The 15,463-nt window shown below is 48.8% G+C and overlaps 1 protein-coding gene across 1 annotated transcript; it reads right to left on the bottom strand.

The window, feature by feature from the left end:
* Positions 1 to 9,253: 9,253 nt before the first annotated feature.
* On the bottom strand, positions 9,254 to 14,220 carry LOC107325233 (keratin, type I cytoskeletal 13-like). Its single transcript, XM_015885890.2, has 8 exons — positions 13,038 to 14,220; positions 12,260 to 12,342; positions 11,838 to 11,994; positions 11,480 to 11,641; positions 11,049 to 11,174; positions 10,629 to 10,855; positions 9,849 to 10,156; positions 9,254 to 9,595 (listed from the first exon to the last, which is right to left on the bottom strand). The coding sequence occupies exons 1-8, from the start codon at positions 13,740 to 13,742 to the stop codon at positions 9,570 to 9,572; spliced, it is 1,794 nt and encodes a 597-aa protein (XP_015741376.1). The 5' UTR covers positions 13,743 to 14,220; the 3' UTR covers positions 9,254 to 9,569.
* Positions 14,221 to 15,463: the final 1,243 nt, after the last annotated feature.

The raw sequence follows: 15,463 nt of genomic DNA on the forward strand, positions 1-15,463 counted from the left end.
TTAATCATCACAGCTGTCCGTAGTCTCTTGGCCTTAACGGTAGAAAAAGAAACTTAACTAATTACCCTAGTAGGAAAACGTTGCTGTAGTGAAGCGTGAGGCCATTTCTAATAGACTTGCCCAGAGTCTGCAAAATGACACCGTACCTGGTTCTGCAGTTTCTTCAATGTGTTCGGGTAATATGTGCGCTGTAGTCCTTGGAACCCAGTGGGACCTTGCCTTTTGCGTACCACTCCACTGATCCAGGCCGTGTCAAGCCGTGCAGCATTTTCTTCCTCCACAAGCCTCCTTACCTTTATCCCATGTAGGAGGCCAGGCGCGTCAGTTGAGGTTCTGCATGCAGCTTTTCATTTGTGGAGAGCAGTGAAGAATTCTTCACCAAACCCTGAGTCCACCAAAACCGCCTCCCCTCGTAGCTAGCCCCCACCCAAGAGCCACCGCTGCCCCCCAAAGCATGAATCCTCCTCGCTGTATCCACCAGAAACCGCCGCACAAAGCTGCCCCACCTCCATAACCACCTCCCCTATGCCCCGGCAACAGCACCTCCCACATAGCGATCCGTATCCTCACTCCCATACTTTCCACCCATTCCTCCTCCCATTAGCTGCGCTCCGACTCATTCTAGCCGTAGCTGACTGCCGGGCCAATCCTTCCGCAGGCTGCCGCTGCTGGAACTCCCCTCCGTAGCTGCTCCTGAGCCCTGCTCCACCAGAAAGCTCTGCTCCAGAGAGCACCCGCGCTCCTCGACATGAAGGAAAGGTGTATTTTCCTGGTGGACACACTTGAGGAGATCCTCCAGACTTGCTGATGCCGCAGCTGCTGCCCCCTCCACCCGCCACCACCGGCTGCCGCATCCGGCCACGCTGCTCGCTGCAATCCTGGATGGTGCTGGGAGGAGGATTTTTGATGCCACAAGCTCAATATTGGCAGGCAGGCAGGAGTCTGACGCACAAACTCCGCAGTTAGGTGTCACAGCCTGATAAGATTCAGGACTGTAGGAATTTGCATCCCGCACGCTCCCTCTCAGTCTTATACTTTGGGAACGTGGGTTGTTCGCAGCAGGGAGTTCCTTCTCCCGGGGCATTTACTGGCGCTGTTGTTTGTGCCAAGAATAATTTGCTGATACAATTATATTTTCGGCTGATATACTCAGGCAATCTATCCATTAGAACTGAGTTTATCGGTGATTGTTTTAGACCAAAAACGTTGTGCTCTTCTGCAGTGGCATTCCTTTCGCATTTAGCTTTTCTTCACAGGTTACCGTGGCCTCCTGCAGCCAGGTCTGCCTCATAGGAACGGACCTCGGTTACCAAAGAAAGCCGACTCTTAGCAGAGGTCTAACACACGTTGTGCAACCTACAGAATGGTCCGGGCAGGAGCGTGACAGCACACTGTGCTGGGAGAAAGAAAGAATAGAAGATTGATGCCCAAATCTCTCATGTATAAGGCTGTGCAAAATCAAGAGGATTTTATTTATTCATTCTACATCCCTTTGCTCCAGCGGTTTTTGTAGCTGCTGCTGCCTTGGAGGGCTGTGGTTTCTCTTCTTGCTCTTTCCCGTACTCTGCAACGAATGGTGGTTTAAGACCTTTTTAATATTGTTATTAATTATTCATGGTAATGCAGGAGGATTTAAGTAATAAGACTTGAACACTGAGAATTTCGTCCAATCTCGTGGATCCTGCCACCACTCAGGAAATGCTAATTATGGCAATAGACTCTTTAGCGTGCCTTGCTGTGCGCTTTTTTAAAAGTCAGACCCGCTTCCTTTGTGGGTTTTAGCTCAGCTCACAGGAAAGCTGGCTCAGAAATCAGAGGAAAACAGCTTTTTTTCACCCGTAGAAAAATGTTGATCAAATCATTATAATGAAGACATTAAGGTGCTTTCAATCACGCTAATAAAGTCAAAGTAAATTGCAGCTCAATAAGAAGTTTATTAAGCCTGGCAATGACGTGCTAAGTACCCGTGTGGGAAGAGCCGTAAAGGTTTAAGGTTAGAACAGCTCATTGTCTCATATTTGCTTTACTTACAGGACAGCAGAGCAGTTGTGTGAACTGTGTAGGCCCTACTTTCCATGTGCCAGAGATCAGATCAACTATTAAAATGTCGACCCATTGTGGAGAGCAAAGCTTCAAGGCTTCCACACCGTGTGGCTGCAGTGCTGTCTGAGCCTTGTGTATCTGAGACACCGGCCACCTACGAAGTTCTACTCGTGTTGCAGGGGTCATCTTTGCCTGGTGTAAAGCTTGCATAGTTTGGTTCCAACTGGCAAGATCGTATTCCTCAGCACAAGCTGTCTGGCTCTTACATGCGTCTTCTGGATAGGCGTGTGTGTTCTGCTTCTGCAGTGCAGCTCCTCCATGCAGGACAGCAGGGCAGCACCCCCAGGACCCAGCACGCGGATCACACATCACTGCTTTGTCACGCTGCTGCCTGGATCCATGTGCATAATTCTTCTACAAACTCACACGGTCTGCTCTCCAGGCACTTTTTTCTACATTAAATTCAACATTATTTAACACTTTTCTGGCTGGAACTGCACTTGTACTGTGCTTTGGACGTGTGCTATTTTGTCCGATGTTGCCTTTATTGCTGCTTGTTGCAATCCTCTTTCAAAAGCTTCCTGATCTTATACTTAGCTGTTTTAATACTCTCAATAGCTGACAGGTTGAATGAAAGCTTTCAGTTGCCGTGATGGTGTGATGCGTATTCTCGTGGCGACCCAACGCCAGCGCACAGTAAACAGCTACGCGCAAGCTGGCAGAATGGCAGTGTCACCACAACAGTTTCTGGGATCTGAGCTGTGCTGAGTGGTGTTGAAAGTCGTCTCTTTACAAACACAAGCGTTTTGGTCTTTCCGTTGTGCTCTTGTGCGTGGGTCGGGACGGTGCGTTGCTGGAGTGGGGCCCGTTCCTCACGATCCCGACCACCTAGTCAAGCATCCCATCGCTGGCTGCTGACCGTGCTCCTAGTTGGTGTTCGTGGGAGCCACTCGGTAGGTTTGTTTAATGATAAAGGGCAAAAAATGTTCCAAGGGTTACGTGCAACAACAGAAAGCATTTTGCCCACAAGAGTCTCTTAATCCTGTTTATGCTGCTGTCCTGCAGTGCAGGTGTGTTGCTGCAGCATGTCTGGCACTGGTGCTGTGTGTCACACATTGCTTCCAAAAATCGAGCCCAGATAAAGACACTTGATGGCCATGGCTGGCCCAGCACTGACTCAGCCCTGCAGAGCTCTAGGGGTGTTTTGACAGCGCTGTAATGCTGTGCTCAGTGCGTCACGTTATCAGGTAGACAGCCGACATTTCCTGACATCTGCAGCTTTGGCTTCCTTTCACATCACGACCTCTGATCCGTATCGGAGAAGTGGTTGCGTCCCTTCGAGGAGATAGAGGAGGATGGCTGCGTTGCTGCAGGGTAGAGCAAATGGTGGCTGCTGTGAGCTGCAGTCCTGGACAGAATGTGCTGCTGTCTGTGGGTCTCTGATCAGCAAACCTGAACATCTCTCCTGCACACCGATGCCAGTGCTGAATGGCTCAGGCAGGTGCTGGAGCTTAATTCTCCTTGGATCCATTTTAATCTCTTGCTCAGGGCACATCACTCTCGGCAGAAACGTTCTATAAGAAGAGGTCTGTTATTCACTGGGAGTCAATGTTTCTCTCGCTGATTCCCACTTTCATCTCTAAATATTCCTCTGAAACTCACAATGATTTTCTTGAGGGAACTTTACATGGACCCGGCCCTGGAATGGCTCGGAGGGGTTCCACACTGTGCCCTGAACCCTGACTGTGGGCTCCTGCATCTGCTCTATTGCACGCCTGCAGAGGTCAAGGGCCATGTCCTGAGGATGCAGCCCCAATGGCTGATTTGCCTGTGGTGCTCCCATGGGTGCAGGACGTGTACCCCCACCTCCCGCTCCCATCCAGGTGCGGCCTCACTCATCCCTTTTCCCCCGCCAGCACCCACAGAGCTGCATCCCTTGCTGCATATTCTGCAGCACAGGCAGCCTCCAGTCGGCTGACAGCACAGTGGCTCGGTTGCTGAACAAAGGGGGGAGAAGACAGAACAGTTCTATAGGCAGATCTTGAACATTGGAATCCCAAGCAGTGTGTTCAGGTGCGGGCGACAAGGACGCTCTGGCGAGCTGCTGGGGAGCTCTGGACAGAACAGAGCAGTGCGTGCCTACGTTTATTTTTGCCAAAGGTTGCTCTGAAGGTCCATGTTCCACACGGCACTGCAATTTTCTTGCTCAGAGCACTAACAGCCAACTGCAATAAGTGTTGCCAAATTGCAACATTTGGTGCTCGGTAAAATTAAAGCTTATTATGCAGATTAATGCCTTTTGCAAAGTGCGTGCACATAAACCTGCTAGGCCGTCCTCCCTCCCAGTCAGTCCCGCTCAGGGGCCCCGCTACCTGAGCACACCCCGAGGCTGCAGGCAGCTCCATATTTCCTCCAAAGGCGGTTTTGGGCAGTTTGGTTCTGGGGCTCGTGATTCCTCTCCACACACCGATTTGTCAACTGTTTTGTGTATGTCACAACGGCTGCTCTCTACAGTGCAACTTCGCCTGTAGTGGTGCTTGTGAAACTGCAGATCGTTGTATAAAACAATAATGGAAGAGAAATTATTAACCCGTTAACTTGCGCGTTCCCACTGTGGTTTCAGTTCATCCAGACGTGGTGCCTGCCATAGATTTAAAGGGACGTGCAGGGGATTTTTGCAGTTAGATGAAGCTGGGGATCAGGATTGCCTTTTAGCACACTGCAGCATTCAGGGTTGTCAATAGCGGCTTCTCTGTCCAGTTGCTCTCTGTGAAGGTTGGCCGGTCCTGGTGGTGCCACAGAGGCTGGTCAGAGGAATTTTATGTCGCTTAAAGTCGGATCCCGTTGGCCGAGCTCCCCGGCGTGAGGGCAAATTGCCGATGAATCACCACAACACGTTCGTGCCTACAACTCGGGCACGTCCGAGTCCCTTTTCCCACGGCCTCCCACTGGAGTCAGCGTTTCTCAACCTCCTCCAGGGCCTTATGGCCGCCTTCAGAGTGAGAAAAGTGAGCTCGTGACAGCCCGACTTGGGCCAAACCAGGAGGGCAAATGAGAGGCTGGGTGAGAACCCAGACTGCTTGGCTTTGGTTTGTGTTATGGAGAAATGAAGGGGCAACAAACGTGCTGAGAGTCCTCTGGGTTATTTTCGAGCACAATTCCGTGTGCTGTTGTTTTTCACTCATTGAGCACAGGGAAGTTCTGCTGGCACAGTCCCACACTTCCATTATCCCCAGCAAAAAAAAAGGAGCACTGTGGCAGGGCTGCACACGGGTGCAGGCTGGGGGAGCCCCGGCCCTTTTGGGCCAGCCAGGACAATAGGAGGTGGATATGGGTCTGATAAATTAAAGGCAAAGGAGGAAAAGGTTTGCTTGTGTCCTCCACCACTGCCAGCAGTGCCCACCACTGTGTGCCCTGTGAGCAGCCCTAACAAACGACGTGCACATGTTTATTTGGGCGGCCCTGTCCTTAAACACGCCCTCCCTGGGCACTCTTGGGTTTTGTCAAGATTTGCAGGTAGGGGCAGTTTGTCTGCCCTCATCTGCCAAGGTGTGGTATCTGTTCATCCTCATGCACTGGAATATGCCCCAAAGAGGAAATCACATCATGAAGGCCATATTGCACGCTGCGTGGCCATGATCAGTAAACTAGACTCAGTTCCTCTTTTGTGAATGCTGTGGGTGCAGTTTGAGACGCTCATCTCCATCTCTAGCAGGGCTTTCTCCAGAGCCCAATGAGGGAACAGCCCCCCCTCGCACCACTCTGTGCCATGGCAATGTGAGCATTGCAGCTTCGGCTTGGCAGCACCTCGCGGGACTTTGGCAGTTCTCTGTAGTGGTGATATGTGCTGCTGAGAGCTCTTGGGGTCTTTTGAGTAAACCTAATTGAGCTGTTTATTGTTGTATTCCACAGGCAGGCGTGGTGACATTTTGTGACCAATTCATGCAAGAATGAATGCTAAAGGAGGCCTGCTGCCAGATGCAGTAAATCTGGTTGCAATCAGGAGAAGTAAGATTTTATTAATGAGAGTAGTCCTTTTTCCCACAGAAGTACCCATCACGTAGAGATTAACACAGTTATACTGATTCAGCCAGAAAATTACAGGTGAGAGCCAGGCTGGGCAGAGCCCCGAAGTTGCGCTTGGGAATGGAACAGGGGATGCTCCCTCTATTGCGGCTGTGGCTGAAGCCCCCAGAGCCGAACCCGTCAGTACTCAGACCATCCTGAACTCCCCTGCGGCAAGACAAAGGAAGCAAAGAATTTCTTTGAAGAGATGTCGCCTGAGTCAGCCTGCTCTTGCTGCCACACAATATCACATGGAGAACTGCTGGCAGGTCAAGTAGAATGTTCTGATGGAAGCTGTCTACCAAGTGCTGCCCTTCTGTTCATTTTCGGCATTTTTAGGCATTTTGAGATGCTGTCAGGTTTCCTGAGCCTTACGAGATCTCAAAGTTTTTATGGCTTCAGACCACGTTCCTCCATTGTTTGCTCTTCTCCAATGTTTTTAATCCCTTCCAGGCAGAGCTTCAAGTTTTTCAGCATCTCCTGGAACCAGCAGCCATGAGTCAGACCACGGAGGAGACGCTTTTGGTCACTCTCGCATCTTTGCTGTCTTAGAATTTGCAGCTGACACTGTACTTTACATTTTAAATAGTCACTAGGGGACGGAATGAGTGTTCCAACAATTCCACTCAGCTTCATCGTGTTTCTCCCTTAATAGCAATTAAGTTTTCTAATGTCTTGGCTTCGGATGCTACTGACTTCTCTGGCTCCTTGCTTTCAATTGGGCATTATTTTCCCTTTTCCTCCCTTAATTTTCTACTTCTTACAACCTTCTCTGATAAATGAAACCATTTGGATATGTGATTGTGGTAAGAAGATAATGGACTTAAAACATGAATTTGAACAAAAAAAAAAATATATCAAAACATCTCCCCAGATTCCCAAATAAGGAAGGAATGTCGTCACGGTCCTTTGCTTTGCTGCTTCAGAGAGAAGAGTTAATGGAGGGATAACAGGATGCAACTCCTTTCTCAGTTCTTACTGGGCTTTCCACAGGAGCTGCCAGACTTGGGAGTGGAGGATGATGAGGGCGGGAGAGGCAGCTTTTGCCCCCCTCTCCCCAGCACTGCTCCCTCCTCCGTCCCTGAAGCTTTTCCAGCAGCCTCCACCTCCCTCCTCCTCTGCTGCCTCCTGCCTCCGCCTCAAGCATTTCCACCAGATCCTCCACCCGAGCACCAGCTGCTTCCTCCTCCGCTTCCCCACGCTCGTGTTGAAGACCACTTGTTCCTGGCCGTGTCCGTGTCCTCCAGAAGATCCACCACCAGCTCCTCCTGTGAAGATGCTGTAAGGAGAACAGGGCATGAATGGTGAGATTCATAGCAAAAGTGACTGAGTGTGACATCCTACCAACTTCATCAGGGCCACCCTCTGAAGATCCTTGTAATGACTGGGACAGCAACTGCTGTGTGAAACGTGTTCTAGAGATTCAGAACAAAATTACTCTTGTGTATTAGTTACTCCATCATGTGCATACTAATACCATGCTGCGCCTTGCCTCCCTCATGCCAAAAGTGATGTGCTAAGGGGAATTTTGTCATAGGAAAGTAATACTCATTACTGTTCTACTCAAGTATGCCTGTGTTGATTCACACATGCACTATAATTTCATGTGGGTGGCTCTTTGTTAGATATTTTGTTGGATAATATAATATCTCATAGCTTTTATTAATCTGACAGTATATCTCCAGTAATGGAAGTTAATGAAGGCTCCGCCTTGGTTGTCTGTCTGCCTTGGTCGTCCCTGTGGTGAAACTCGGCGTTCCAGCCTTTGCCTTCGTTCTGCAGCACACACTCTGGCCACTCTGCAGCCACCTCCAGGGGGCTCTTCATTCAGTATCGGGTTTGGAATTGACACTGACTATTATAAAATCCATTTTCATGTACTGGAAGGCGTTATTCTTTTGGAAAGCTGCTATTGGAGTTTTGCAGTGCCTGCCCCTCTGCTCCTCATGGGTTTCCCTGAGGACCACATGGCCTGAGCTGCTTCTGCTCTCAGTGCCTGGTGGGGCTGTGCCATGGACTGAGTCTTTCAGCCAGCTCTGCGGAATTTGGGTGCTGGCTTCTCATTACAAGCAATGAAGCTCTGGGTTACGATCTATGTGGTTTAGCTGCACTCTGTCTTCTGAAGCATCACACAGAAATTCCTGAGATTCCTGACATGAGCACAGGGTTCTGCTCTGGGGAGCCCAGCACTGTGTGCTTCATTCCCATTGATCTCAGAGTTTGTTAGGATGGAGAAGTTATTTTTGCAGTCATGTCTCTGGAATTGGGCTTTATCCAGGGGGTGGGCTGTGGTATAACAAACCGGTTTTGTTGATGTGATCAAAATTGTCTCAATCGCTGGTGAAAGTTGTGCCACAGTTTGTTTGAAATAATGCATATGGAAAAGCAGGGAGCACATTCAGCTGGAGATGCAATGCAGCTCCTGCAGCACAGCCTGCGGGCAGTGGGTGCTGTGGTGGGTGGGCTGCGGGGCTGCCTCGGCGTCTGTGGTCAGCAGTGTCTGCAGGTAACGGCTGGATGTGGGTGGAAGAGTTTGTGGCAGCGTTCCTAGCAGTCAGATCTTCCTATAACTAAAAATAAGCACTGGTTACTTTCATGTGTTCTTCACTTGGCACAGGTAGAAGGCAAATACTGCTGTGAATACTAACTAGAAGGGAACTCCTCAAAGACCCCGTCGGTTATATTCCCCCTCTTTGTCTTTTTTCCTTCAGTTCAAAACCAGACCACATTTGTGCATTTCCAGTTTAAACTGATGAGTGCCAGGCAAGGTTTTCTGACCCACAAAGTGAAACTTGGCCTTTGTTTCACAGTCCTGGTTCTGTGATGGTTCACATCTCCCTGTCAGGACCAGGAGGAATCTCATCTGAGGCTGCTTCTATCAGCAGTGCTGCCATTCTGCAGTCTGCTCTGACTGACACAGCTCAGCTGCACTACCAAGCACTCCATTGAGAACAAAGGCACAGCAGAGGATGCTCCAAGATCATGATGTGCCCTGTGTGCTGAGAAACAGAGCCTGAACTCTACATTTCATTACCAGCACTTACAGTGTAACGTCAGCCCTTCCGCCTTGAGGCAGGTGTTGGCACAGCTTTATGCTTTAAGTGTTTACATTTGCAGAATGGAAAAAGAAATGGTAGACACGGGATTCTGGTTGCGTCAGACAGAAATGAAGTTTTATTAGAGATGTTTTTCTCATACAGAACGACCGAATAGCAAACTGGATGAATCTGTAAAGCAAGCAGTTCAAGTGCAAGTGATTGAGCCCACAAAGCATTCAATGCGGAGGCAGCGCATGGCGTGCACAGCAGCTGGGCTGTCAGAGCGGCTCTGACGGACCCTTTGGGCAGAGCAGCAGCAGTGAGGAGCTGGTAGGAGCATCCCCTTCCTCAGGAGCCTGAGGAATAGTGGGGAGTTGGGCCGATTTGTCGTTGACGGGTCTTGCACTGTAGAATCCTCAGTTCTTAGTCAAAGGATTTTCTTCCGTAACCTGTTTGGAGGTAAAGAAAGCATTAACTTCTTCAGTACCGGCAGCTGATTGCTGAGGCACCATATATGGCACCAAAGATGCTTGATTATGTGATAGATGACCACAAACTGTCCCAAAAGCATGATGTCCCAGAAAATGTCCCAAAGCATGCTTTTTTTATCCTTGGTACTGTTTGCCCACAGGAGATGTTGGCACAGTGAACCAATTAGTAAGAATGGGACCCGTGAAGCTGTGCCCACGTAACAGTTCTCACCTTGGCTTTCACCACCGCCCCTGCATGACTGAGACTGGGAAGATGAAGAGTAGGAGTGGGAACTGCTGACGCCTCCTGAGGTCCTTCCTCCTCCTCCGCTTCCTCCTCCTCCAATGATGCAGCTTCCTCCGCTTCCTCCTCCCATTCCTCCACTTCCCCCACCTATTCCTCCACTTCCTCCTCCCATTCCACCACACATGCTACCACTTCCTCCTCTTCCCCCTCCAGAGAAACCACCACCTCCTATTCTGCCGCCTCCTCCTCCCATCCCTCCTCCCATTCCTCCTCCCATTCCTCCTGATGGGATTCTGTGAAGAGAGAAAAAGACAAATAACAAGTCAGTCGGATGCGCTGTTGTTCTCAGAAGCACTGCGGACAAGGCTGCACTTCTCCTGTCTGTACTTCTCCTTTTTGGAACCTCTCACAGATCAAAAAGATGACTGAAATCTTGAATTTTTCTCCCTAAAGCCCTTTTCAAGGTGATTTCCATCTGCCAGATTCCTGGCCTGTTCTGGCATTGGGTTAAAAGTGAGGCCACATTTGGGGGTTCCCTTCTCCAGCCCAAAGCTGAGAGGTCAGAATTTCTGCACTGATATTTTCTCAGGCTGTTTCTATTCTGATTAGATTTGCCAAGAAATTTATAGTACCTCAAAGCTGGGAGGTGACTGGTTAAAAAGGCTGATTAGCCCCATTTTAGTACAAAATCTGTTTTGCAAATCTGAACTGTTATTTTACAGTCTCTGTGACTAATTCTGCTTTTGCACGATGCTGTGTACATACACAAGGTCTTGCTGCCCTTCCTCCAGCAGTGCCCGGTACTGAGCAATCTCCTGCTCCAGGCGGGTCTTGATGCCCAGCAGCATCTTGTACTCCTGGCTCTGCCCCTCCATCTCACAGCGGATGTTGGCCAGCTCCTCCTCCAAGGGGCCAATCATGGCCTGGATCTGCTGCAGCTGCATGTTGTAGCGGCGTTCTGTGTCCTCCAGGTTGGACTGCAAAGAGTCGCCCTGCAAGTGGAAGAAGCAGCACAGAGTTTGTGGGAACGTGGCCAATTGGATTCGTGTCGGTGAGAAAATGGGAGATCTGCCCAAAACAGAGGGAAATGTGTTTTTGATAATACAATCCAGCACCCCGTTCTGTACATGCTTCTTGTAACCAACCTCCTTTCACTCTAAGGGCACTGCAGCCCATGTTACTTACCATGCTGATTAGCGACTGCAGCTCGATTTCCAGGCTCTGATATTCACGTCTCAGCTCAGAGATCTGCTGGTTGCTGGATTGTATCTCCTGGCCACTTGTGTGGACTTGTTGATTAACTTCTTCCATCTAAAAAATTGTCATACAAAACTGAGGTCTTTCTGGTTATAAGAAAACATTGTGGTGTTGTCATAAAAGCATTGAGAAAGCAATGAATATGTATTAGTAAAAATGCAATGTAGACTGTCTGTAGATGCCACTCTGTTCACCCACACCCAATCCCTGTGTCATTCACCTTGCTGCTGAAATACAGCAATTCCCATCCTCAAAATCACTTAGTAGTCCCTTGTATAATTCCTGGTAAGTTGCCTGTGCCCTTCTGGAAGGGAATTCTTCATGAAAGACTGAGTGACCCAAAGAATCTCATACGTTACCTTGGTTTCATACCAGCTTTCCACTTCTCTTCGGTTGTTCTCAATAAGCCGCTCATATTCAGAACGCATTTCATTTAATTTTTCCATCAGATTGGTGCCAGGAGTAGCATTGACCTCAACATTGACATCACCGCCAGATTGTGTTTGCAGTCCTTTCATTTCCTATGAGAAACAAAAGAAAACAAAACTTGGAAAGGTTGAAGGTGAGGAGGAATGTTGTAGCTTCAAAAACAGGAAAAGGAGGGGGCTCAGATCCTCACAGCACCAAGTCTCATTACTGCCAGCAGAAGGAATGTGCAGGAGATTCTGAGAGTGATGGTTTTTCATTAGTTGTTATTTTAAAGTGTAGGAAACTTACCTCCTCATGGTTCTTCTTAAGGTAGACCAGTTCCTCTCTCAGGGATTCAAACTGTGTCTCCAAGTCCGATCTGGACAGAGTCAGTTGATCCAAAAGTGGACGCAGTCCATTAATATCACTTGCCACACTCTGGTGGAGGGTGTACTCAGTCTCATACCTAAACCACAGACAAGAAAGAAAGTAAAACTGCTGTAGAGCTCTCTTCTCTCTTCTCAGAATGTTGTCCTATAAGCAACACTCATCAACAACTTCTGTGGAGCAAAATACTAATGAAAAACACAAATTCCTACTCATGATACTCTTCTCAACAACAGCCTTCTCTGCTGCTGGAGCCAAGACACTGCAGCATCTCCAAAGGTTGGCAGTACAAAGTCATGGTGGGAGAGGGACCAAGGACAACATGAAACAAGGAGAAGACTCACTTCAGTCTGAAGTCATCCACGGTCATCCTGGTGTTGTCAATGTCAAGAAGCATCCTGTTCAGGTCCACGTTTGCACCAACAATCTGCAAGGGAGAGGGCGGATGTTTGTTGGCCAGCTGTCTTTTCAGTCTGACACACAAACAGAGGGAAGAAATCCCTGTGCACATTCCAGAACATCTCTGAGACAAGTTTGCCCAGCCAACAGAGGCTGCACAGAGAAGGGAGTTTATTGTTTCCAGCTAAAAGGGTGCCTTTCAGTAGAATCAGCACTGGTTTTTAGTCTATAGGTATCCATCGGAAGTGCTGTACTTTGTTGGAAAGAATAACAAAGTAACATCTCTATACTTCCAAGACAAGGGGACATTAGCTTTGCATTTAGCATCAGTATTAAAGTGGAACAGCTGAGAGCTGGAACGGGGCTGAATGCAGTGACCCATATTAACTCACCCTATACATTCACAAACAGATTCCATTTAGATGCTCACTGCAAGCACAACACAAGCAAACAATGATTCTATCTCCTGTCCAGAAGAGTGAGAAGCAAACAAAGGCACAGCATTGAAGGGAGCCCTGGGCACCAAGTGGTGCTGCTGTGTCAGAGCACACACATCAAGCAGAGCAAATGAAAACAGGGTGTCAGGCTTTATCATCACAGCTGTCTGTGTCCTGGCTAACGTAGAGAAAGGGATGTATTACCCTAAGTAGGAAAACTGTGCTGTAGTGAGCGTGAGGCCATTCTAATGAGACTCTGCCCAGAGTCTGCCAAATGACACCGTACCTGGTTCTGCAGTTCTTCAATTGTTCGGTAATATTGGCTGTAGTCCTTGGAACCAGTGGGACCTTGCTTTTGGTACCACTCCCTGATCAGGCGTTCAAGGTGAGCATTTTCTTCCTCCAAGCCTCTTACTTTATCCATGTAGGAGGCCAGGCGGTCATTGAGGTTCTGCATGGTCAGCTTTTCATTTGTGGAGAGCAGTGAAGAATCTTCACCAAACCCTGATCCACCAAAACCGCCTCCCCCGTAGCTGCCCCCACCAAAGCCACCGCTGCCCCCAAAGCTACTGAATCCTCCTCCGCTGTATCCACCAGAACCGCCACCAAAGCTGCCCCCTCCATAACCACCTCCCATGCCCCCAAAGCCACCTCCACACGATCCGTATCCTCCTCCCATACTTCCACCCATTCCTCCTCCGTAGCTGCCTCCACTCATTCTACCGTAGCTACTGCGGCCAATCCTTCCGCAGCTGCCGCTGCTGAACCCCCCTCCATAGCTGCTCCTGGAGCCTCCTCCACCAAAGCTTCTCCCAGAGAAGCCCCCGCTCCCTCCAGAGGAGGTGTATTTCCTGGTGGACACTGAGGAGTATCCTCCAGACTTGCGGATGCCGCAGCTGCTGCCCCCTCCACCGCCACCACCGCTGCCGCATCCGCCACCGCTGCTGCTGATCCTGGTGGTGCTGGAGGAGGATTTGGTGCCACAGCTCATATTGGCAGCAGGCAGGAGTCTGACCACAATCCCGAGTTTAGGTGCACAGCCTGATAAGATTCAGGACTGTGAATTTTCATCCCCAGCGCTCTCTATTTATACTTTTGACAGTGGGTGTCGCCAGCAGGGAGTTCCCTTCTCCCGGGGCATTTACTGGCCTTGTTGTTTGTGCCAAGAATAATTTGCTGAACAATATTTTTCGGCTGATATCTCAGGCAATCTATCCCATTGCTGAGTTTATGGTGATTGTTTAAGACCAAACGTTGTGCTTTCTTCAGGTGGCATTCTTTGCATTTAGCTTTTCTGGTACCGTGGCCTCCTGCAGCCCAGGTCTGCCTCATAGTGCAAAAAGCACCTTAGCAGGGTCCCGTTGTGCTCATGGGGGAGTGACAGCACTGTGCTGGGAGAAAGAAAGAAGATGATGCCCAAATCTCTCATGTTAAGGCTGTACAATTAGGGATTTATTTATTCATTTACATCCCTTGCTCAGGTTTTTGTAGCTGCTGCTGTTGGAGGCTGTGGTTCTCTTCTGCTCTTTCCTACTCTGTGTGTTTAAGACCTTTTTAATATTGTTATTATTATTCATGGTAATGCAGGAGTTTTAGTAATAAGACTTGACCACTGAGATTGTCCAACTCGTGGATCCTGCCACCACTCAGGAAATGTAATTATGGATGAGACTCTTTAGCAGTGCCTTGCCGTGCCTTTTTAAAAGTCATACCCCTTCCTTTGTGGGTTTTAGCTCAGCTCACAGGAAGCTGGCCCAGAAATCAGAGGAAAACAGCTTTTTTTCACCGTAGAAACGTTGATCAAAATCATATGAAGATTAAGGATGCTTTAATCACGCTATAAAGTCAAAGTAAATTGCAGCTCAATTAGAAGTTTTATTAAGCCTGGCAATGACCTGCTAAATACCGTGTGGGAAGAGCTGTAAGGTTTAAGGTAGAACAGCTCATTGTCTCTATTGTGCTTTACCTTACAGACAGCAGAGCAGTTGTGTGAACTGTGTGGGCCACTTCCAGTGCAGAGATCAGTCAACTTTAAAATGTCATTGTGAGAGCAAAGCTTCAAGGCTTCCACCCGTGTGGCTGCAGTGCTGTCTGAGCATTGGTTCTGAGCACCGGCACCTACAGAAGTTCTACTCATGTTTCAGGGGTTCATCTTTGTCCTGGGTTTAAGCTGCATAGTTTGGTTCCAATGCAAATCTATTCCTCAGCACCAGCTGTCTGCTCTTACATGCGTCCTTCTGTGATAGGTGTGTGTTCTGCTTTGCAGTGCAGCTCCTCCATGCAGACAGCAGGGCAGCACCCCCAGGGACCCAGCACGTGGATCACACATCACTGCTTGTCACGCTGCTGCCTGGATCCATGTGCATAATTCTTCTACAAACTCAACTTCTGCTCTCCAGGCCTTTTTTTCACATTAAATTCAACATTATTTAACACTTTCTGCCTGGATGCACTGTACTGTGCTTTGGACTGTGCTTTTGTCGATGTTGCTTTATTGCTGCTTGTGCAATCTCTTTCAAAAGCTCTGATCTTATCTTGCTGTTTTATACTCTCAATAGCTGACAGGTGATGAAAGCTTTCAGTTGCCGTGATGGTGTGATCGTATCTCGTGATGCGCAGCTGGGGATGGCAGTGTCACCAAACAGTTTCTGGGATCTGAGCTGTGCTGGTGGTGTTGAAAGTCGTCCTTTACAAAACACAAGCGTTTGCTTT

This window comes from Coturnix japonica, chromosome 27 (assembly GCF_001577835.2).
Source record: "Coturnix japonica isolate 7356 chromosome 27, Coturnix japonica 2.1, whole genome shotgun sequence".
NCBI classification, from domain to species: Eukaryota; Metazoa; Chordata; class Aves; order Galliformes; family Phasianidae; genus Coturnix; species Coturnix japonica.